Genomic DNA, 24179 nt, shown 5'->3' with positions numbered 1-24179 from the left:
TTCCCCTCCAAAAATGAAGGGGAAAAGTAAGGGGCGAATACAGGCTTTCGCTGAAGCCTGGAGAGCAAGAGGGGTCGGTGCACACTGACCCCTCTCGCTCTCCAGGCTTCAGGAAGCTATCCACAAGTCTTGCAAACCCGGCGGGAGGTCCCGCGGGCTCGCAAGGCTTGCGGGCAGCAGCCTGCAGCCCAAAAGCTCGGGGGACAGCGGGGAGGCGCAGCGCCGCCACCCCGCTATTCCTCGACCTGGTCTGGAGGCTGGCGGGGGGGAGAGCTTGCTTCTCCCCCCCGCCAGCCCCACAAGCTCGGGGGATAGCGGGGAGGCGGAGCACCGCCACCCCGCTATTCCCCGACCTGATCCTGAGGCTGGCGGGGGTAGAGAAGCAAGCTTGCTTCTCCACCCCCCCCGCCAGCCCCACAAACTTGGGGGACAGCGGGGCAAGCCGCTGCCCCATGGAGCCTAGAGAGGCTGTCCCTGAAGGCAGAAGAGGGAGAGGGAGCGCTCCGTCTCCCTCTTCTAGCTTGGGGATGGCTGCGCAAACCTGGGGCGGAAATAAAAATTTTCCCCTTGATTTCCCCCCCAAAAAACTAGGTGCGTCCTATGGGCCGGTGTGTCCAATAGGGCGAAAAATATGGTATGTTTTTATCTTCCCAGGTAGAAAGAGTCTTTCCTGTTACCTCCACCCTTTTACCTGGAGATGCCAGGTGTGGCGTTTGCCCTCCTACGTGTGTGACATCATACTGGGTTCATAGGGAAAGGGTTAACGAATTGTAAAATGACTAACCCATGGGAACCCAGGGGGCAGAGTTAAGTGTGTACAGTGGTACCTCGGGTTAAGTACTTAATTCCTTCTGGAGGTCCGTTCTTAACCTGAAACTGTTCTTAACCTGAAGCACCACTTTAGCTAAGGGGGCCTTCCACTGCCGTGCCGCCGGAGCACGATTTCTGTTCTCATCCTGAAGCAAAGTTCTTAATCCAGGGTACTATTTCTGGGTCAGCAGAGTCTGTAACCTGAAGCGTATGTAACCTGAAGCATCTGTAACACGAGGTACCACTGTATAAGGTTTAAGCACAGAGGGTTTTTTGGGGAGAGTTAGAGTTAGAGTTAGGGTTAGGGTGGAGAAGACAGTCTGGAGTTAGACGAGAGAGGGAAGATAAGTCTGTGGGTGGGAAGAGACAGATAAGACAAGTCTGTGGGTTGGGCTAATCTGGTGTGAGAGAGTGAGAGAATTTGCTAAGAAGAGTCAGTCAAACAGTTGAGATAATCAGTCAGAAGGTATTAGGAAGGTATAGGCCAGTAAAGAAACTGAAGTTAAGATACTGACAGGAATATTATTGGAGAAACCATAAACTTGTCAATGTCTATAAAATAAACTTGGTTTTTTTGGTTCACTTTTAACAACTGACTGGACTCAGTGTTTTACCAGAGAGTAACTGGTTGGTGGCAGTGGGGAAGCGAACACAGTGGTGGCACAGGGATCAATAGGCCGTTAAGCATCCGGGGACCCTGTGTGATCGCCACACCAGGGATTGAATTTGGGACCTTCTCTATGCAAAGCACATTCTCTCTACCACTGACCTATGACCCTTGGAAAGTGACAGCATCAAACGAGAAACAGACAGTATCTCTTGAAGCCAAACAGGGCTGAGTTATCTCATGAGTCCCACAGGGAGAGACATCCCAACAACCTGGAGGAGCGCTCACAGGCCAGGAAAACCACTATGGGACTCGACAATCCTGTGAGGTGGAACTCACAAGACCAAGATCTTGCGGAAGCCTCACAGGATCACAGCAGGATCTCGAAAGGACGAAGGAGGTAGATCGGGACACTAACGGAAATGTGGAGGATTTGCTACGATGCGGTTTACGTTGAAATCCAGTTTGTATGCAAACTGCTTGCAAATGGGCTTCAGAATTAGGGCTCTCAGCTGATCGGCACTGGCAGCCATCACCCTTAAAGTCCAGTTGTCTGCATTTTGAACGCAAACTGCATCAAAACGATGTCTCTCAGGACTCATCAGCTGATCAAAGCTGGTCACCCCATTGGCTGAATGCGGGCATTCCTGACGGCTTACTCCCTAACTCAACCAATCCCAGTAGGGCTCCCTGTCAGTGAAGATCAGCTGATTGGTCCTGAGAGGGAATAATGGGGAGCCCACTTTAAGCTCCTATATCTGCCCTGATGCCATGTACAGTGTTCGGGGGGAGGCAAGTGGATGTGGTTTGGAGAAAACGTCCTCACAGGCCAGTTAGGATCCCTGTTGGGCCTTATAAGGTCTGAAGACCAGAGGTTCTCCACTGCAGGGCAGAACGATGGAACTGAGTAAAAGGCCCCCGTGTTATCACAGATATTCCCTTCTTAAGTGTTCCTCCAGGGACATCCACACCATTCAGCAAACCACAGTGGCTCAGATCCAAACAACCGCCAGCAGGAGGCGAGAATGTATTAGTGCCGTTCTGTCAAACCACGGTGCAGTGTGTCAGGGGCTGAATTGCCAGGTGTGAAACACGGTGAATGAGGAAGATAGCAGGAGGCGAGAATGTATTAGTGCCGTTCTGTCAAACCACGGTGCAGTGTGTCAGGGGCTGAATTGCCAGGCGTGAAACACAGTGAATGAGGAAGATAGCAGGAGGCGAGAATGTATTAGTGCCATTCTGTCAAACCACGGTGCAGTGTGTCAGGGGCTGAATTGCCAGGCGTGAAACATGGTGAATGAGGAAGATAGCAGGAGGCGAGAATGTATTAGTGCCGTTCTGTAAAACCACGGTGCAGTGTGTCAGGGGCTGAATTGCCAGGTGTGAAACATGGTGAATGAGGAAGATAGCCAGCCGTGGCATGTAAAAACTCTAGTGGTCTTGAAAAGAGCTTGTGCGGTGCCAGTTCCAGGAGACTTTGGGGAAGATGTTCTCAGTGGGCCTTCCTCGCTGTGTAGGCTATCCCCATCTTCCTCGCAGCTGTTGCCACTGCCCATTTGCTGGGGAGGAAATCACCGTCTCCCAGTAGGGCCGGCACTCCCGTTGGACAGAGTGAGGCAGCTGCCTCAGGCGGCAGGCAGTAATTGGCAGCAGATGATGGAGGATACAGTGATGTGGGCCATGCAGCCTGCCCTACACTGGCTAAGTATGTTGAATGCCTTCAGGTGCTGCCTAATGAAGCCGCCCTCCAGCCCTGGCCTCTGAGCTTGTGCAAAATCTTGTGCGAGAGCTTCTTCAAACGAAAGAACTTCCCTGGAATTTGGGGTCACCTCTCTCGTGCAACCCTCTTCTGCCAGGTCGGAAGCAGTCCTTCTGTTAGCAGAAGAGACTTTCCACCGGGAGAAGGGCACCCTTGGATCTGGGCCACCACCTCCGTCGTCTGATGAGAAGCATGACTTTGGCCAGTTGGGAGTTTGGAGGCCATGGTTGTTGTTGTTGTTGTTGTTCTTGAAGCCACCTTGATCCCAGGGCACTGGACTATCGGGAGAGCAACTTTTCCATGATGGGGTTGGTAAAGGAAAAGCTTCGGAACATGTTTTGGTCCATGCTGTTGATGAGGCTCCGGTCCCCGCACGACAACCGGGGTTTCTCGTTCAGAAATTCTTTGTCGAAGTTGCTGCAGTCGCCCGGGGATTTCTTGCAGAGGGGAGAGGGAAAAACGGAGTTAGAAGCATCAGAAACGGCAGCGGGAGAGTTGCACAATGTTTCTCAAACCTGGGTCTCCAGCAGACTACAACTTCCATCATCCCTAGCTAGCAGGACCAGTGGTCAGGGATGATGGGAGTTGTAGTCCATCGACAGCTAAAGACCCAAGTTTAAGAAACATTGCTTAAGCTAATGTGGCGTTTTCCAGATATTGTTGTTTGACTACAACTCCCATCGTCTCTGACTACCGGCTAGGCAGATGGGAGTCCAGCAACCTTGGGGGGGGCAATATGGCACCTGCCCCTGCATTAAGAAGATGCTCTTGAACATCTTTAAAAACAGGGATAGGGATCCCTGTGGCTCTCTAACTCCCATCAGCCCCAGCCAGGATGAAGGGTGATGGAATTTATAGTCCTCCAAGCCTTTAGTGATTCTCCCAAGCTCTTCCTGACCGCAGTGGTGGTCGGTGGCCATTGGGACCCATTGCGCAGAACGGAAGGAGGCCAACAGTAGGTGGCGCCAGAACCAATGAGCTCTACTTTTGTGCCCATCCTTTTTGCTATTGAGTTCTACAAGAGGCAAGCTTGAGAGACAGCTAGCAAGCAGCAGCAGCACCTTCTGGACAGGTTGTGAATAAGAAGACAGACAGGCGAGGGCTGGGCAAAGCTGGTGGGGTTGCGCCCCATTTGCCCTAATGGATCAGCCTCCCCCTGGCTTCTCTCGCTGCTGCAACTGTAACTGATGTTTGATATTGTTATGTACTGAGTTGAATAGGATAAAAAATGCAGCAGTCTGATTGGTCCTAGAACAATAGGATTCAGAATGCAGCAATCTGATTGGTCCTAGAACAATAGGATTCAGAATGCAGCAGTCTGATTGGTCCTAGAACAATAGGATTCAGAATGCAGCAGTCTGATTGGTCCGCAGGAGCCACCCAATCCAACTCCAGGTGGAAGTGAATCCACAACCTGATTGGCCTACAGGAGAATCCCGGAATTAGCCAATCACGTGGGGCCCATTGTGTAAATAATGTATATAAAGCAGATATTGTGGGGGAACTTCCATTCCTCCTCACCACTATGAGCTGAATAAAGAGCATGAAATCCACACTCGACTCCGAGTACATTTCAGATATGTTTTTTGTTCAACGCTGTTTTATCATCCTTGAAACTGCCCTGGCATTTTTAAAAAATATATATGAAAGGTTGCATAGAAATAATTTTAAAAACAAGCAAACAAAAAGAAGTCTAAATAAAAAAATTAAAAAAAATTGTCCAGTAGCACCTTGTAGAACGACTAAGTATGTTCTGGTACAAGCTTTCGTGTGCATCTGAAGAAGTGTGCATGCACACAAAAGCTTATACCAGAACAAACTTAGTTGGTCTATAAGGTGCTACTGGACAATTTTTTATTTTTATTTCGACTGCGTCAGACCAACACGGCTACCTACCTGAATCTAATTTTTTTTTTTTAAAAAAAAAATGAGTCTAAACATAGTAAGATTATCTGGAGTCCACAAACAAAGAAACTCAACCACCTTCCCTCTGATCTGCAGGGATCATTTGCTTTTAGTTGCGAAGAGAAGCAAAGAAACTCAGAAAGGTTAAGGGTTTTTTTTTCCTCTCTCACCACTCTAGGCTTGAAAGGGGGTTCGACTGCCCTGGCTTCAATGGCTTCCCAGTTGATTTCTTGGAAAAAGGGATGTTGGCGGATGTTCCCTTTGGCTCCCAGTCTCCTTTCCGGTTCTCTTACAAAAAGCTGGAAATCGAAAGAACGCTAAATTAAAAAACAACACAGCACTTACTGTTGTTTGCTTCTTGTTTTTGTGGTTTTTCTCTTGGATTTTTATGTTGTGGACTGCCTTGAGATCTACGGGTGAAGGGCGATATGCAGTGGTACCTCGGGTTACATACGCCTCAGGTTACATACGCTTCAGGTTACAGACTCCGCTAACCCAGAAATAGTGCTTCAGGTTAAGAACTTTGCTTCAGGATAAGAACAGAAATTGTGCTCCAGCGGTGCGCCGGCAGCAGGAGGCCCCATTAGCTAAAGTGGTGCTTCAGGTTATGTACAGTTTCAGGTTAAGAACGGACCTCCAGGACGAATTAAGTACTTAACCCGAGGTACCACTGTAACCCCAAAACAGGGGCAGTCTGGAGGCACCCTTGAAGATAAATTATTATTTTATCTTTAAAAGTAAATTCCATCAGGAAAAACGACCGTATTTAGTGCAGAGCAACTAATATGAGGAAAAGATGAGGAAATGTTGGGGAGAATTATTCTAGTTGTTATGTACTGAGTTGAATAGGATCCAAACTGCAGCAGTCTGATTGGTCCTAGAACAATAGGATCCAAATTGCAGCAGTCTGATTGGTCCTAGAACAATAGGATTCAGAATGCGGCAGTCGGATTGGTCCTAGTACAATGCAGCAGTATGATTGGTTGGCAGGAACCACCCAATCAGGCTCCAGATATAAGTGAATCCATAACCTGATTGGCTTACAGTAGAATTCCAGAATTAGCCAATCATGTGCAGCCCATTGTGTAAATAATGTATATAAAGCAGATACTTTGAGGGGACTTTCATTCATTCCTCCTCACCACTATGAGCTGAATAAAGAGCATGAAATCACTTTGCGACTCTGAGTATATTTCACTAGTAGAAAAGGATCTTGCTCAGTCCAATCCTTCCTTCATCCCTGCCTCCCTCTCTCCTTGACCTGACCTTCACAAGAAGGTCCCTTGCGTCCTTGTCAAGCCATCGAGGGTAGAACGGGCTGTCCATGCGGATCGACTGGAAGAGCTCCTCTTCGTCCTGACCATGGAAGGGAGATTGACCAATCAACATCTCATATAGAAGGACTCCAAAGGACCACCAGTCAACGGACGTGTTGTATTTCTGCCCCAGCAGAATCTATAATGGAAAGGGGATGGAGAAGTAAAGAAAGCTTACCAGTAAGAGCTGGCCTTCAGATGTTGGTGGACTTCAACTCTCATCAACATAGAAACATTGGAAACATAGCTGTCAACATACAGATTTGAAAATAAGGGACCAGCAGCCTCGAAAATAAGGGATCAGCAGCCAAAATAAGGGATTTTCCAAGCACAGGTATGTTCAACTTCTGAGCCCCTCCGAGCCAAAGGCAGAAAGCCCAGCCAGCAGCCAAACGAAGCCTCAAGCGGTGGTTCCCACAGCGCAGCAACCCGGCAAAGGGGATGCAGCAAGGGAAACCACCGTCACCTCTCCGCTGGGAAGTGCTGAGCAAAGGCGAGTCCCCAGGCAATGCAGCTGATTTGATCGGCATAAGGCATGCAAGCTCCACCCCCCAGTCATTCTTAGACTCCTTATTGGGTGAGCAACGCAGCCAAGCAACCCAGTTGGAGCCTCCCTCCTCCCTGGCCGGCAGGGAGGGAGGGAGAGGAGCTGCTTCCTTTGAAACCCGGGAAATTTAAGGGACATCATCAATAAGGAACAGCAGCGGGACATGGCGCTGGGATAAGGGACTGTCCCGCCAAATAAGGGACGCTTGACAGCTATGATTGCAAAATGCCTGATGTTGAGTCAGACTCCTGGTCCATCAAGCCCAGTTTGGCCTACTCTGTCTGGAAGCAGCTCTACAGGATTTCAGGCAAAGTTCTCTCTCCCATGGAGGGATTGAATCACGGAATCATAGAATTGTAGAATTGGAAGGCATCCTGAGGGTAATTTTTTGGCCAAAGTTGAGCCTTGTTTGCAAAAAGTTTTAAAGCTATTTTTTTTAGGGAATTCGCCCTGTGGAAGGCCCTCCCATCAGATGTCAAGGAAATAAGCAACTATTTGACATTTAGAAGACATCTGAAGGCAGCCATGTTTAGGGAAGTTTTTAATGACTGATGTTTTAATGTATTTTTAATCTTTCGTTGGAAGCCACCCAGAGCGGCTGGGAAAACCCAGCCAGATGGGCAGAGTATAAATAATATATTATTTATATATTTATATATATCAATAATATATTGATCTCCTTCTACCGGTCCACTATAGAAAGTCTCCTTTCATACTGCATCACGGTGTGGTACGCTGGTTTGACATCATCTGATAGGAAGTGCCTACAGAGGGTGGTGAATACAGCACAAGATGTTATGGGCTGTCCCGTGAATCTGCTGGATGAAATAGTGGAAGAACGTTGCCTCAGGAGAGTGAGGGAAATTCTCAGGGATGATTCACACCCTGGCCGGCACTTTCCTGATCTCCTGCCCTCGGGCAGAAGATATAGAAGCCTGATTAGTCGCACCAACAGGGTAAAGAACAGCTTCTATCCATGGGCTGCTAGGCTGCTGAATGAAAAGATTACAACAGGGCAACTGACTTTCGGGTTTGGTGGGTTTGCGTCAGTAAACGAGGGGAATTAAGACTAAGAGAGCTGAGTGGGGGGTGCTCGTGTAATCTCACCGCATACAAGTTGTACAAGCGACAATAAAGTATTTCATTTTATTATTATTATTATTATTATTATTATTATTATTATATCACACTTCCGATATGAGAATCTCAGCTCAAGTATCTATGACAGATGGCCATAGAACCTCTGCTTAAAAACCCCCAAGGAAAAAGAGTCCACAACCTCCCAAGGGAGACTGTTCCACTGTCAAACAGCTCTCACCATCAGAAAGTGATGGTTGTCCTGATGTCTAGCAGAATCTCCTTCCTTGTAACTTGGAGCCATTGGATTGAGTTCTACCCTCCAGAGCAGGAGAAAACGAGATTGCTCCATCTACCATGTGACAGTCCTCCAGATATTTGAATCTGGGACCTACTCTATGTTAATCAGATGCTCTACCAAGATGATCAAGGGTCTGTAAACCAAGCCTTATGAGGAACGTTTGAGGGAGTTGGGTTTGGTTAGCCATAAGAAGAGACCGATTATAATAGCCATCTTCAAATAACTCAAGGGCTGTCACATGGAAATAATAATAATAATAATAATAATAATAATAATAATAATAATAATTTATTATTTATACCCCGCCCATCTGCCTGGGCTTCCCCAGCCACTCTGGGCGGCTTCCAACAAAATACTAAAATACAGTAATGCATCAAACATTAAAAGCTTCCCTAAAGAGGGCTGCCTTCAGATGTCTTCTAAAAGTCTGGTAGTTGTTCTTCTCTTTGACATCTGGTGGGAGGGCGTTCCACAGGGCAGGTGCCACTACCAAGAAGGCCCTGTGCCTGGTTCCCTGTAACTTGGTTTCTCGCAGTGAGGGAACCGCCAGAAGGCCCTCGGAGCTGAACCTCAGTGTCCGGGTAGAACGGAGGGGGTGGAGACGCTCCTTCAGATATAGTGGATCAAGGCCATTTAGGGCTTTAAAGGTCAGCACCAACACTTTGAATTGTGCTCGGAAACGTACTGGGAGCCAATGTAGGTCTTTCAAGACCGGTGTTATGTCGTCCCGGCGGCCGCTCCCAGTCACCAGTCTAGCTGCTGCATTCTGGATTAGTTGTAGTTTCCGGGTCACCTTCAAAGGTAGCCCCCCGTAGAGCGCATTGCAGTAGTCCAAGCGGGAGATAACCAGAGCATGTACCATTCTGGCGAGGCAGTCCGTGGGGAGGTAGGGTCTCAGCCTTTGTACCAGGTGGAGCTGGTAAACAGCTGCCCTGGACACAGAATTGACCTGCACCTCCATGGACAGCTGTGAGTCCAAAATGACTCCCAGGCTGCGCACATAGTCCTTCAGGGGCACAGTTACCCCATTCAAGACCAGGGAGTCCTCAACCCCCGCCTCCACAAGCTTGTTTTTTCCTGCTCTGGAGGGTAGGACCTGAAACAATGGATTCAAGTTACAAGAAAGGAGATTCCAACTATTGGTAAGAGCTGGAATGGACTCCCTTGGAAGGTGATGGGCTCTCCTTTCTTGGAGGCTGGATGGCCATCTGCCATGGATACTTTAGCTGAGATTCCTGCACTTCAGGGGGTTGGACTAGATGACTCATGGGGTCCCTTCCAACCCTACAATTCTATGATTCTACCACTGAGCTTCAGCCCTGCTGTGCCTTTACCTGTTGACCATGCTGGCTGGGGTGATGGAGGTTGAAGTCCAACCACCGCTGGAGGCCCACCAGATACCCCAAGACCTTGAGCATTGCATTCCCTACACCAAACACCCAGATACATATAGGGAGCTTATTGGTGGGCACAGAAGGCTCAACCCTTCTCTTCCATTTGCACCCAGCCCTTGTTATTCAGAGATATTCTTCCTCTGGTCTGGGAAGTTCCATTGGTTGCCACACCTAATAGCCCCACTTACCTCCGGTGCAATATAATCGGGGGTTCCACAGAATGTGCTTGTCTTGGTGTCCCCTCCCATGTGCTCTTTGCACATACCAAAATCAGCAATCTTGATGTGCCCTTCCTTGTCTAGGAGAACGTTGTCAAGCTTCAGGTCTCTGCAAGGCAAGATCAGGCGACATCTCTGAAAAGGCTCTTTTCTTGAAAGACTCAATGTGTTATCTAATCAGTATGTGCTGTATATACACAGAACAATTGTTAAGTCGTATTGGGTGCAAGTCCCGGTATTGTGGGGTTGTATTGTGGACAAGTAGCTACTGTTAGAACTGGATATGGAACAACTGACTGGTTCAAAATTGGGAAAGGAGCACGAAAGGCTGCATATTGTCTCCCTGCTTATTTAACTTATATGCAGAATTCATCATGCGAAAGGCTGGGCTGGATGAATCCCAAGCTGGAATTAAGATTGCCGGAAGAAATATCAACAACCTCAGATATGCAGATGACACAATCTTGATGGCAGAAAGTGAGGAGGAATTAAAGAACTTTTTAATGAGGGTGAAAGAGGAGAGCGCAAAATATGGTCTGAAGCTCAACATCAAAAAAACGAAGATCATGGCCACTGGTCCCATCACCTCCTGGCAAATAGAAGGGGAAGAAATGGAGGCAGTGAGAGATTTTACTTTCTTGGGCTCCATGATCACTGCAGGTGGTGACAGCCGTCATGAAATTAAAAGACGCCTGCTTCTTGGGAGGAAAGCAATGACAAACCTAGACAGCATCTTAAAAAGCAGAGACATCACCTTGCTGACAAAGTTCCCTATAGTTAAAGCTATGGTTTTCCCAGGAGTGATGTATGGAAGTGAGAGCTGGACCATAAAGAAGGCTGATCGCTGAAAAATTGATGCTTTTGAATTCTGGTGCTGGAGGAGACTCTTGAGAGTCCCATGGACTGCAAGAAGATCAAACCGATCCATTCTGTAGGAAATCAGCCCTTAGTGCTCACTGGAAGGACAGATCCTGAAGCTGAGGCTCCAATACTTTGGCCAACTCAGGAGAAGAGAAGACTCCCTGGAAAAGACCCTGATGTTGGGAAAGATGGAGGGCACAAGGAGAAGGGGACGACAGAGGACAAGATGGTTGGGCAGTGTTCTCGAAGCTACCAGCATGAGTTTGACCAAACTGCGGGAGGCAGTGGAAGACAGGAGTGCCTGGCGTGCTCTGGTCCAGGGGGTCGCAAAGAGTTGGACGTGACTAAACGATTAAACAACAACAAATTGTGGGGAAGAGCTGAGGAGGAATGACCGCTGGGAGGAGCGCACTGAGAAGAAATGCCCTGGTGCATCTGCAGCAGCACAACCGGACGCCTTCATCGGCCCCAGCTGCAACAAAACATGTCTCTCCTGTCTCTGTCTCTACAGCCACAGCAGGCGCTGTAACTCTTCAGCTGCTTGACTTCTCTCCTAAAAGTGCACTCCGCCGCTATCTCCTGAGACAGATGGATGTCAACAACTGCATGTTGAAATGCCTTCATTTCTGGGGGTTGAACTAAATCCCCCTCAGGGTCCCTTCGAGCTCTGCAATTCTACGATTGTATTATTCTTTCTCTCTCCACCAAGGATAAAATTCCTACCTGTATATGATTCCTTGAGAATGAAGGAACTGCAAACCGCAAATGATTTCAGCAGCATAAAACCTGAGAAAATCAGAGACAGGTTGGGCTTAATTATATTGGTTCATATTTAACCCAATATCCAATGTCTTCCCCCCCCACAGGGTACTGGTCCAGTGGTTATTGTTTTTATCTTTAAGCCACCTTGAGTCCCATCAAGGAAATGGCATGGCAATAATAATAATAATAATAATAATAATAGGCCTCATTTCATAACAGCCACTGACAGACCTATCCTCCACCCTAAGCCAGTGGCCATCCTCAGATCATGTTGCAGTGAGTTCCACTGCTTAAATTAGGTACTGTGTTACGGGACACTTTCTTTTGCCTGTCCTGAATGAATCTATAGCCCACCGCTTTTGTCAGATGGAAAGGACAAATAACTTTTCTGCAAACACCTACATTAATGATGGGGGTGGGGGCAGGAGGTATTTGGGGAAAATGGAATTAAACTGCCATGGGAATGCAGCCTTGCCACCAGTCCAGGAGTGGCGGCGGCAGAAATAGTGGCAGCCATCAACCTTCTCAGTGAGGTCGCTTCTTCCTGTTGCAACGGCAAGAGCTGAGCCAGATAACAGCCGGGATGCATAGGGAGAATGCTCCTGAGAACGTGCAGAGTTCCTTCACCAGGGGGCAAGAACTTTCTCCACTCCCTACACCCAGGATTAGGAGTTCTGTTCTTCAGTTCAGAAGCGCACCGCTCCAGAAAGGCCCCGTACCAGGAGCGGCCCAAGGCATTTTGGTGCCTGAGGAGGAAAACCCTGTGCAAGGGCTTCGCCTCAAGGAAATAATAATAATAATAATAATAATAATAATAATAATAATAATAATCTATTTATACCCCGCCCATCTGGCTGAGCTTCCCCAGCCACTCTGGCCAGCTTCCAAAAAAATATTAAAATACTGTAATACATCAAACATTAAAAGCTTCCCTAAACAGGGCTGCCTTCAGATGTCTTCTAAAAGTCTGGTAGTTGTTGTTCTCTTTGATATCTGGTGGGAGGGTGTTCCACAGGGCAGGCGCCACTACCGAGAAGGCCCTCTGCCTGGTTCCCTGTAACTTGGCTTCTTGCAATGAGGGAACCGCCAGAAGGCCCTCGGCGCTGGACCTCAGTGTCCGGGTAGAACGATGGGGGTGGAGACGCTCCTTTAGGTATACTGGACTGCGGCCGTTTAGGGCTTCCAAGGTCAGCACCAACACTTTGAATTGTGCTCGGAAACGTACTGGGAGCCAATGTAGGTCTTTCAAGACCGGTGTTTTGTGGTCCCAGCGGCTGCTCCCAGTCACCAGTCTATCTGCCGCGTTCTGGATTAGTTGTAGTTTCCGGGTCACCTTCAAAGGTAGCCCCACGTACAGCGCATTGCAGTAGTCCAAGCAGGAGATAACCAGAGCATGCACCACTCTGGTGAGACAGTCCGTGGGCAGATAGGGTCTCAACCTGCGTACTAGATGGAGCTGGTAAACAGCTGCCCTGGACACAGATTTGACCTGTGCCTCCATGGACAGCTGTGAGTCCAGAATGACTCCCAGGCTGCACACCTGGTCCTTCAGGGGCACAGATACCCCATTCAGGACCAGGGAATCCTTCACACCTGCCCGCCTCCTGTCCCCCAAGAACAGTACTTCTGTTTTGTCACAGTACTTCTGTCTTGTCAGAAGTTCTGGCAGAGCCTCACCATTGCGGGTTTGCACACAAAGGGGGCAAACTCAGCAAGGGCTTACCTTTACCCCCCTGCCTTGCGACAGGGAAAAGCAGAGTGGTGGAATTCTTGCAAGGCCATATTTTTTAGAAATTCAACTCTGGAATCGCAGAGGAAGGCAGATTTCTACGCCCAAAGTCACCTTCGCTCACCCGGCTCTAATGAATAATTTACTTCAAGTCGCTCTTCAATCCAAACAAAGCCCTAAAGCGTTTTCAATATTGATTTTTCAAAAAATTATCCCCAAGGGTACCGGGGCTTATTTTATTTGCTTTGTTCTATTTGTTTTAATCATGCCTCAATCCGTTTTTAAATCTTCGGTTGGTGTTTACCTTCTAGGTTTGTTTTTTTTTAACATTCATGTGATTCAGGCTAGTGTTTTATTTTATTTTGGGGACTTGGTGCTCTGGAGCAGCCGAACAAAAGAGGTTCCACGGAAGCAGCTTTTTAATACAGCTTTCTAAAACAAAACAGTTCAACCAGATGCCAAAGATAAAAGTAACTACCAGACTTTTAGAAGACATCTGAAGGCAGTCCTGTTTAGGGAAGCTTTTAATGTGTTATTGTATTTTAGTGTTCTGTTGGAAGTCACCCAGAGTGGCTGGGGAAGCCAGATGGGTGGGGTATAAATAATAAATTACAGTGGTACCCCACAAGACGAATGCCTCGGAAGACGAAAAACTCGCTAGACGAAAGGGTTTTTCGTTTTCTGAGGTGATTCGCAAGACAGATTTTTCTAAGGGCTTGCTTCGCTAGACGAAACAGCCCTGCCTCTCCTGTCATGGCGACGGTCACTGCACGCACGCACACTCGCTTCCCCGCTCCTCCGGCTCCCTCCCACCTTCCGGCTGCCTTGCGCCGCTGCCCACCGCCCTCGCACGTTCCTCTGAGAGCCGCTGCCGCCAGCAGCCAGCGTTGCAGCCGGAGTCGCGCTCCTGAGCCCCGCCGCCCTCCAGCAGCCGCGTCGCGCGGTGGACACAAGGCGCGGGTGAGTCCGAGCTACCGGCTGTGGCAGCTGCCCTGCTTCTCCCCGCCCCTCCCCGCCGTGGTGCTTTGCAATATGAAAAACTCGCTCTACGAAAAAACTCGCGGAACGAATTCATTTCGTCTTGCGAGGCACCACTGTTATTATTATTATTATTATTATTATTATTATTATTATTATTATTATTAAATGGGTGCTGCCATAGGTGCCAACTATAGGGGGCCTTGAGAGCCTGGGCACCCAAAAATATTTTTTTTGTGGGTGCTCGACACCCACAGCGTGGGCTCTGATGCAACTTCCAGTTTCTACCAAAAGTTGTGCAGGAGGTTTCCCAGGCCTCGGGTGTGATCTCTAAGGCCCCATGAGGCCTCGGCAATCGCGTCTGAGGTCCTACCATGCCTCAGAAGTACCTCTGCGCCGCGTTGATTTAACGTGATGTCATGTCGTCACATTACTTCATGGGTGCCATTGGGCACCCATAACCTGGGGCGCAGGTTGGCGCCCCTGCCTGCTGCTTTCTGTTTGAAATTGGGATGTTTAATTTGTATGCTGCCCATATAGTCCCCCCTGTCCTTGATGCGTGTTTTACAAACTAAAAAATAAATAAAAAGCATCCTTTACATAAGAAAAGAAACAGAAAGAGGCTCCAACATGGGATAACCCTCTGGTGGGAATGTACCACCTCAGCAGGCATTGGGTGTGTGTGTGTGTGTTCTTGAAAACACCCCCACATTTTTAAAAAAATAGCCTGCAAATGGGGAACACTCCTGTAAAGAGCTGCCAATGGGCAACTCCAGTCTTCAGCCCTCTCTAGGCTCAGCTCAATCCCACTTCACAGGGAACTCTGGGAATTGTAGTTCTGTGAGGGGACTCGGGAGTCTCCTCACAACTCTCAGCACCCTTAACAAACTACAGCTCCCAGAATTCTTTGCTGGGCGGAATGCCGTGCCTCTTTAAAGTGCTGTCATGATGCTTTAAACCAGCCTTTCTCAACCTGTGGGTCCCCAGATATCGTTGGACTACAACTCCCATCATCCCTAGCCTGCAAGGCCAGAGCTCAGGGATGATGGGAGTTGTAGTCCAACAACATCTGGGGACGCACAGGTTGAGAACCACTGCTTTAAATGTTTGGCATGAATGTGGCCCTAAGGAGAAAGTAAACTCCAATGATCCCGACTCCACATCATGCATTTCAAGACGATCTACTCTCGCAAGGACTGTACCACATCACTGATGGTACGTTCGAGCAATTTCTCTGTCTCTCCAGGAATGTGCAGCAAAAACAGACCCCAACTTACCTCGCTCGGCCAATGTCAAACTTGTGGCAGATCTGGATGTGAAACATCAGGTCACCCCCGTTGAGATATTCCATTACAAAAAAGAGGTTTTCCTAGTAAATGACAAAAAAAGGCTTAAAATAATAATCATAATCATGAAATGGTCATGGGGCAACAGATGACACAAGAAAAGAAATGGAACATTGCCTCAGTGACAGCTTTTTTCTTGGGGAAACTCAAATGGATGGATTCATGATAAAAGGTGAAAGATTTATACAATCTGAAGAGAAACCAAAGGATTTATGATACCCATTTTACAGGTGGTTTTCCCGGAGAAAGTGGGGAAACAAAAGAAACGCCTGTGCCTAGAAATCATGGGACAAATGGAATAAATCAAAGGGAAATGTGGATAAGCTCTTAAACCCCATTCTCCAAAAGTCTATCATTGTGGGAAATTATCAACCAAATCTAATGCATATTCTTGCTAGTTAGCATGTGAAGGGGTTAAGACCACAGAGCTGTATTGCTGATAGGCGGACCCAAACCATAGACATGTAATTGATAGAGAGGGCTCTGTGTGATATCATTTCCCCTCCTCTCCTGAAAGAGCACCCAGCATTTCTTCTTCCTTTCTCTCTCCCTCTTTATGGGAGCAGACAGATATCCAGCTGCTTCAGCTCAGGCACATGCCTGAGGCTGCTTCTACTGTAAATATAAGTATTTTACCTGTATAGCTTTTAATGCTGTTGCATCTGAGAACCAAGGAATGTATGAGTAAGTAAAGTGTACTTTAAACTTACTTCTCAGTCTGTTGTAGGATTCTTTGTTAAGAAAAGGGGGAGCCAGCTTGCTTTCCAGCTGAATTCCTATGCTTCCAGCATTTTCTGCTAAGGATAGGATTTGAATCTCTGCTAAGCTAAATTTCCTTGTCTGTTCAACCCACACATGTGGGTGCCTGGAGGCAGGGCTGTCTTAAACATATGCGGTACCAGGGTGCAAAGATTCGCTTGGCGCCTCCCCCTGGTTGCCAGTCCCAGACGCACAGGAAGGCAGAGCCAGCCAGCCACCTCACTGTCTCGCTGGCTTGGTCGCCCCCGAACTCACGGCGCAGAGCTGCCCGCAGCAGAAGAACCTGCCACGATGCTCCGACCGACGGGCGGGCTCTTCCGCGACTCAACTCTCGGGCCCCAGACTCTGAGAGTCCGGCGCCCGGGTGCCCCGCACCCCAAGCGCTTATGGATAAGACGGCCCTTCCTTTTTCCTTTCTCCTTCTGTGATGGAACTCCTATTTGGGGACTTCCCTGGCTTTTTTTCTGGCCCACGAAGGCCAGTCTGGATAGTTGGCCTTGGTGAAGATTTGACGTTTTCATCCTCAAAAAGTTTTTGATTTGAGTTGCTACTGAAATGAGGCTGCATTTTAATGTTGTATTTTAATCTTGTTTTTAAGTTGTGTTTTAATCAATTGTTTTTATACCTGGTGTTAGCCGCCCTGAGCCCGTTCTTGGCTGGGGAGGGTGGGGTATAAATAAAAAATTATTATTATTATTACAGTGGTACCTCGGGTTAAGAACTTAATTCGTTCTGGAGGTCCGTTCTTAACCTGAAACTGTTCTTAACCTGAGGTACCACTTTAGCTAATGGGGCCTCCTGCTGCCACTGCACAATTTCTGTTCTCATCCTGAGGTAAAGTTCTTAACCCAAGGTAATATTTCTGGGTTAGCGGAGTCTGTAACCTGAAGCGTCTGTAACCTGAGGTACCACTGTATTACTAAAACTCATCTGAAAACCATGCCCCACTGGCTGCCATTTTGTGACTGGTGGACCTTGTCAAGTGGGTCCTGAAGGCAGACAGTATGAGTGAATACGAAAGAAATGAATACGAAAGTGAATACGAAAGAAATTGGTTACCTTTGTCTGGAATGTACAGAAGACGTGAGTGAGGAACGGGTGTCCCCAAGCCAGAGAGAGGACCCGCCTTTCCACCATGGTACATTCAACGTCATCATCCATCAGCACAACCTCCTTCTTCAAAGCTTTCATGGCAAAAAACTGGTTCGTGTCCTTCAGCTCAACAAGGAAGACCTGGGCAAAAATAAATAAACCCAGGGTACTGCAAAACGCTGCGACTCATGGCAAGGTTAAACAGAGCCGCGCAATTCAGAATTGAGTGCAGAATTAACCAAAAGTCTCAGAAGGAATGTTTATCAAGTTTCTAGTCCCTATGTTTGCAAAGACCGATTTGCAAGCGAACAGCCAAGGTGTCGTGCAGGGATGGGGAGCACTTCCCGACTCAAGGGCCACTCTCCTTTGTGGGTGAGCTTTCAGAGGCCGTGTGGGTGGGGCCAAAGGAATAAGTGGGTGGAGCAACAGGTGTCAGTTTTATTGTGGACGCGGGTGGCGCTGTGGGTTAAACCACAGAGCCTAGGACTTGCCGATTGTTATGTACTGAAGTTCTCACCCTGGGCCAGCAGGGGGATACTGTAGATAGTTATGCAAATGAAGGATCGAAAAGTGACGTTCAGCGATTGGATAGTTTTGTATGCAAATGAAGGATCGAAAAGTGACGTTCAGTGATTGGATAGTTCTAGAATGTTGCAACAGTTACAATTGTTCTGTAGCTCTATATAAGCAGGCTGACTGAGCTCCTCACTTAGTTCTGTTCCAGCTTACAAAATAAAGAGCTGCTTTGGAGAAATCACTGTGTCGTCTGCTATGTCAACCCCCAACTTAACACCGATCAGAAGGTCGGTGGTTCGAATCCCCACGACAAGGTGAGCTCTTGTTGCTCGGTCCCTGCTCCTGCCAACCTAGCAGTTCAAAAGCACATCAAAGTGCAAGTAGATAAATAGGTACCACTCTGGTCGGAAGGTAAACGACGTTTCTGTGCGCTGCTCTGGTTCGCCAGAAGCGGCTTAGTCATGCTGGCCACATGACACAGAAGCTGTACACCGGCTCCCTCGGCCAATAAAGCGAGATGAGCGCCGCAACCCCAGAGTCGGTCACGACTGGACCTAATGGTCAGGGGCCCCTTTACCTTTTTAAGTTACATGCAAGCTATGCAAAAGCCAGAGATTTCTATGCACACATGTACACGCACACATCTCCTCCCAGGCAAGCAAGAGACATTATCTCAGTTCAGGGACACACTCCAACCAGGTAAAAACTCTTAGGGAGAGTGCAGACTGTAGTCTTGAGGGCTGGGGAGAAGGGGTGTAGCCTGCGGAGGCAATATGACCTAGGAAGAGTCTCAAGAGCAAGAAGTGAGTGGATCGAGGTTCCCTGCTCTTGTTTAATGGTTAATACAACCCTGGTTTTCTGTTCTACTGTACAGTCATACCTCGGGTTACAGACGCTTCAGGTTCAGTGGCGTAGCGTGGGTTGTCAGCACCCGGGGCAAGGCAAGTAATTTGCGCCCCCCCCGCTGCACTGTCCCTCCCCCAGATAGTCCCTCGCTCTCTCTCCGCACCGCACCGCACGCCTGGCACCCTCCCCTCCACAGAGGGCGGCGACCCGGCGGCTCGGATCGGATTCGCAGAGCCAGCACTGCAGTGAGAGAGAGTGAGTGAGCCAGGTAGGGGCAGAGAGCTGCGAGTGCGAGCGCCCCCCCCCCCAGATGTTGTGCCCGGTGCGGCCGCCCCCCCTGCACCCCCCACGCTATGCCACTGTTCAGGTTGCATTTTTTTGGGTTACGGACTGCCGAAACCCGGAAATACCAGAATGGGTTACTTCCAGGTTTTGGCGGCCGTGCATGCACAGAAGTGCTAAATTGCACTTTGCGCATGCTCAGAAGCGCCAAATCACAACCTGCGCATGTGCAAACATGCCACTGCAGGTTGCGAACGTGCATCCTGCATGGATCACGTTCACAACCCGAGCGTCCACTGTATAGTAATCCATAAATTGCATGTGGTATTTTGTATTTAATTCACGTAGGGCTTGGTTTTTGTATAAAAAAACAACACAACACCAACAGTATGTTGTGTCTCCTGCTCTTGCTTTCGCTCCTTACCTTGCCAAAGCTTCCTTTCCCCAACATTTTGTGCAAAACAAAATCATCTATGGTAAACTTCGGCAGCTGAGCGGGGAGGTCTTTCCTTGGTTCCAGTTCCGCTGGGGCATCGGGACCCGGGACGTCTTCTGCAGGGGATTCCCAGGAAACTCCCTGAGGCTCTGCAATGGATCCAAGGGGAGTTGCGTTAACTGAAAGAGATCTCCCCATTGCACTGACGAGACTTAACTGCTTGTGGGAATGCACCCCACTGCACCTCTCTTCCTACCCAACGACCCAATTTGTGGCGAAGTGTAACCCAGGACAGATGCAGCTGGGCTGGCTGGCTTAAGCCACCTGAAACTCTTGGCTGTGTTCCTGGGACACAGTCTTGGGTGGTTGTGGGATGGGGACTGTCTCTCAGCCTAACCCACTTCACAAGGTTGTTGTGAAGAATAGAATTTTATTATTACGGTCACAGACCGGTTCTAGGTCAGGAAAATCATAAAACACAACAGGAAGACATTGAATTGCAATTGGGTATAACAGAGACAATTCAGATATAGCGGCAGTTTATATATATATATATATATATATATATATATATATATATATATATAATCTTGATCACTAAAAGACAACCCCTAAAATTATCATTTAAAACCTTAATCATTTTGGTAGTACAGCTTGTTCCCTAAGTTTTATGGCAGTCGCACAGAATTTGGCCACCCTTAGCGTAATCTCTAGATCCTTGTCCTCTACCAGGAGTTTTAGACATTGAAGTTCGGACCCATTTGGAGATTCCTGTATAACAGGAGAGATAAATACCGAGCGTATATCCCCATAGAAACGGCAGCGTAACAAGACATAAGAGACAGTTTCTACCTCCATCAAGCCGCAGGGGCAGACTCGTTCCACGTATGGTTTACCCTCGAATCTGCCCTGCAATAAGGCAGATGGCGGCACGTTGAATCTAGCGAGGGTAAATGACTGTCTGTATTTGGGTATTTGTAATTCTGACAAATATTGTTGTGAAGATAAAAGGGGGAGGGGAAAACCTGTGTCCACCATCTTGAACACCGTGGAGGAAAGGTGGAATGTGAATAACAATATTAATCTAAGGGCGATTCATTTGTTTTCAGTGGAGCTTATTCCCAAGTAAGTCTGTGCAGGACTCATAGAGTTGGAAGGGACCCTCAGGGTCATCTAGTCCTACCCCTGAGATAAAGGGAATATCAGTTAAAGAATCCTTGATTGATTGTCACCCAACCTTTGCTAAAAGTCTCCAGTGAGGGAGAACCCATCACCTTCTGAGCTCATCCTTTCCATTGACTGCAGGTCTTGTCTTGTACAGGTCCCTGTTTTATCACCTTTCTCAATATTTGGCAGGTAAATGTTTAAAGTCAAAAGCATATATATAGACCAAGGAGGCCACTAAATAAGGTGGCTACTCAAACGATAACTGAGACACGGGTGGCGTTGTGGGTTAAACCACAGAGCCTAGGACTTGCCAATCAGAAGGTCGGCGGTTCGAATCTTCGCAACGGGGTGAGCTCCCGTTGCTCAGTCCCTGCTCCTGCCAACCTAGCAGTTCAAAAGCATGTCAAAGTGCAAGTAGATAAATAGGTACCACTACGGCGGGAAGGTAAACGGCATTTCCATGCACTGCTCTGGTTCGCCAGAAGTGGCTTAGTCATGCTGGCCACATGACCCAGAAGCTGTACGCCAGCTCCCTTGGCCAATAAAGCGAGATGAGCACCGCAACCCCAGAGTCGGCCAAGACTGGACCTAATGGTCAGGGATCCCTTTACCTTTACTCAAACGATAAAATACAGCACCTTTTTTCCCTGCTGGAGGTGCTGGCACGGGAGGAGCAGCGGGCGTCGGGTCTTTGTCAGGGAAGACAATTTCCACAGGTCCTTCTCTCAAGATCTTCTCTGACTCCCGCAAGCTTCTAGCCTGCCTCATGGTAAAAACGAGTAAAGGAATGAATCATGTAGCATGCTTGCTGGACACTGTGCAAGTGTGGTATCTAGCATGGGGCACAAGATTGGGAACTAAATAATAATAATAATCGATAGAGTTTATCCATAGATGACACCCTACAACCACAGAAAACACCCTACAACCAGAATGCAGGTCACACTTCTCAGCAACTTGTCAAAGAGTTGGGCTGGCCGTGGGGAGAAGATGAGTTTTTGCCCAACAAGGGAAAGATGACCTTCTACCGGTCCACAATAGAAAGTCTCCTTTCATACTGCATCACGGTGTGGTACACTGGTTTGACATCAACTGATAGGAAGTGCCTACAGAGGGGGGTGAATACAGCACAAGATATGGGCTGTCCCATGAATCCGCTGGATGAAATAGCGGAAGAACGTTGCCTCAGGAGAGTGAGGAAAATTCTCAGAGATGATTCACACCCTGGTCGGCACTTTCTTGATCTCCTGCCCTCGGGTAGAAGATATAGAAGCCTGATTAGTCGCACCAACAGGGTAAAGAACAGCTTCTATCCGTGGTCTGTTAGGCCGCTGAATGAAAAGATAACAACAGGGCAACTGACTTTCGGGTTTGGTGGGTGTGAGTCAGTAAATGAGGGGAATTAAGACTAAGAGAGCTGAGTGGGGGGTGCTTGCGTAACCTCACTGTATACAAGTTGTACAAGTGACAATAAAGTATTTCATTTAATTTCATTTTAAAGGTTCCAGCTGTAAAATAACAATAGTCCCATCTAGTCCAGCATTCTCACAGTAGCCCACTAGATGCCCATGGGAAACAAGCAGAACATGAGCACAACAGCCATTCTTGTGGCTTCCAACAGCTGGTATCGTTGCTGCCTCTGATGGTGAAGGCAGAGCAGTGTCTCCATCGTGGCAACCAGAAACTTGGAGGAAACCTGCATGCATGAGAGCGCCCTAGTCAATGGACGTCTTTGTCACCTGATCGGTGCTGCCAGCGATCTCCAAATCATCTCTCTGAATCGCTTGCAAATGGACTTCAAATGGCTTGCTGTCACCAACCGTGAGCTGATTGTCACCGGAAGCAAAGCCCTTTGAAGGTAGGGCTTTCTCCTGGCACCAATGAGCTGATTGGCACCCACAGCAAAGGGTCCCGCTTTGAAGTTGCCACCCGATGTCATAATGAGGTTAGCGTCAGATGATGGACAGGCGGGGCAGCCCCACCCACCTGCTAAAGTTGGACAGCAGGGGCAAGGGAGGAATCCAGCCCCCATTTCATCTGATACTTCAAACCAGCTAAATAAATTCAGAGGGAGAATGGGACATCCTCTTTTGTAGAGGTGGCAAGTACAAAGAAATATACATAAGCCTTCTGTGCTTTTTTGCCCCAGAGGAGCCAAAGAACGCCACTGCTTGCCCACCTGTTGCCGGCTCTCGATCAGTTGCAGCGCTTCCGCCATGAGCTTCTGGTTGATGCCGCAGAGGTTTGCCACTTTGGCTTGGCACTTGTGGTGGACGTTCATGGCACAGGCTGCAAGCAAGGCATGGAGTCAGCAGGTGAGGTTCTGGCAACGTTAAGAGAATCCAGTCCGCAGGTTAAGAACATTAGGTGAGCCCGTTGGGTCAGGCCAATGGTGCAATGATCCAGCCTCCTGGTCTTGCAGTGGCCACCCAGTGGGAAACCTTCAGGCTGGACCCAAGCCCAAGAGTACCATCCCCTCCTGCGGTTTCCACCAACTGGTATGTGGAATCATGAAATAATACAGTTGGAAGGGACCCCAAGGATCATCTAGTTCAACCCCCTACAACTCAAGCATCCATGACAGATGGCCATCCAACCTCTGCTTAAAAACCTGCAAGGAAGGAGAGTCCGCCACCTCCCGAGGGAGACCGTTTGTGATGGCCTGGGACTTGGGCTCGGACTGGGAACCAGAGGAGTCTCAGTCCGCACTGGATCCTTTGCCTCAGGCATCATCTGAACCAAGTCTGGGGCCTGATCCTGAAGAGTCCCAGTCTGCACAGGTTCCCCTGCAATGAACACCAGCTGGGCCGAGTCAGGGGCCTGAGCCTGCCCTGGCTCCAGATGTGGGGATGACCTCGTTGCCTCCAGCTCGGCCATCACTTACAGCTGTTCCACTACCAGTTGGGTCAGGGGAGGCTGAGGCAGCCCCTGGGTCTAGTAACCCACCGACGTCTCCCGAGCTGGAGAGACTAAGGTCTGAGAGAAGGAGAGACCTGAGTTCTCGCAGGAGGAGTGCTCGTCTTCGGGCGAAACAGGGAGGTGAGTCGCCGGGGGATCAGGACCAGCCGCTACCCTGACAAAGATAAAAGGCTGTTGGACCTAGCCCCGGGTTGCGGGAGCAACACTGCTGTATGCCAGATCCTGAACCTGTCCTTGCCTGGTATCCTGCCGCGTGTCCTGCCTTGGCTCTGTCAGGCTCCTAGCAGAACTTTCGGATTCTGGACCGGTCCTGGACCGCGTTTCACGGGTTACCCCCGGGCCCAGCACACCGTTCCACTGTCAAACAGCTCTTTCTTTTTCATCCAGCACACAGTTAAACTATGATTTATGATAACTGTGGTTATCAATGACCTGATCCTGCTGCCAGCCTTTACCTAACGTTCTCTGTAGGTCTCTCATCTGAGAAGTGGCAACCAGGAATGCAGGCTCAACTCTGGTCCTCCCCACTGAGAACTGTACTATCAGAAGGAT

The 24179-nt window shown here is 48.6% G+C and overlaps 1 protein-coding gene and 1 long non-coding RNA gene across 3 annotated transcripts in view; both read right to left on the bottom strand.

Moving 5' to 3' along the window:
• LOC310659270 overlaps window positions 1-24179 on the bottom strand; it is a 223758-nt gene that overhangs the window by 165093 nt on the left and 34486 nt on the right. The window lies entirely within an intron of this gene.
• PRKCQ (protein kinase C theta) overlaps window positions 2175-24179 on the bottom strand; it is a 60420-nt gene continuing 38415 nt past the window's right edge. Inside the window, exons 9-18 of one of the 2 annotated variants that reach the window (XM_083402030.1) lie at window positions 22888-22997; window positions 21320-21467; window positions 19530-19690; window positions 17429-17602; window positions 15542-15633; window positions 11519-11581; window positions 9905-10043; window positions 6348-6536; window positions 5252-5380; window positions 2175-3613 (exon numbers count right to left, since the gene is read on the bottom strand). In XM_083402030.1, the coding sequence (XP_083258156.1) occupies window positions 3455-3613; window positions 5252-5380; window positions 6348-6536; window positions 9905-10043; window positions 11519-11581; window positions 15542-15633; window positions 17429-17602; window positions 19530-19690; window positions 21320-21467; window positions 22888-22997 (1364 nt within the window). In that variant the 3' untranslated portion in view covers window positions 2175-3454. The remainder of the gene's footprint in view (window positions 3614-5251; window positions 5381-6347; window positions 6537-9904; window positions 10044-11518; window positions 11582-15541; window positions 15634-17428; window positions 17603-19529; window positions 19691-21319; window positions 21468-22887; window positions 22998-24179) is intronic. The other variant, XM_083402031.1, reaches the window with a different exon arrangement.

Source organism: Podarcis tiliguerta (genome assembly GCF_965153285.1).
Source record: "Podarcis tiliguerta genome assembly, chromosome: 10".
Classification (NCBI taxonomy): Eukaryota; Metazoa; Chordata; class Lepidosauria; order Squamata; family Lacertidae; genus Podarcis; species Podarcis tiliguerta.
Note: the sequence above shows the minus strand (reverse complement) of the source record. Positions and strands in the feature narration are given on the sequence as shown.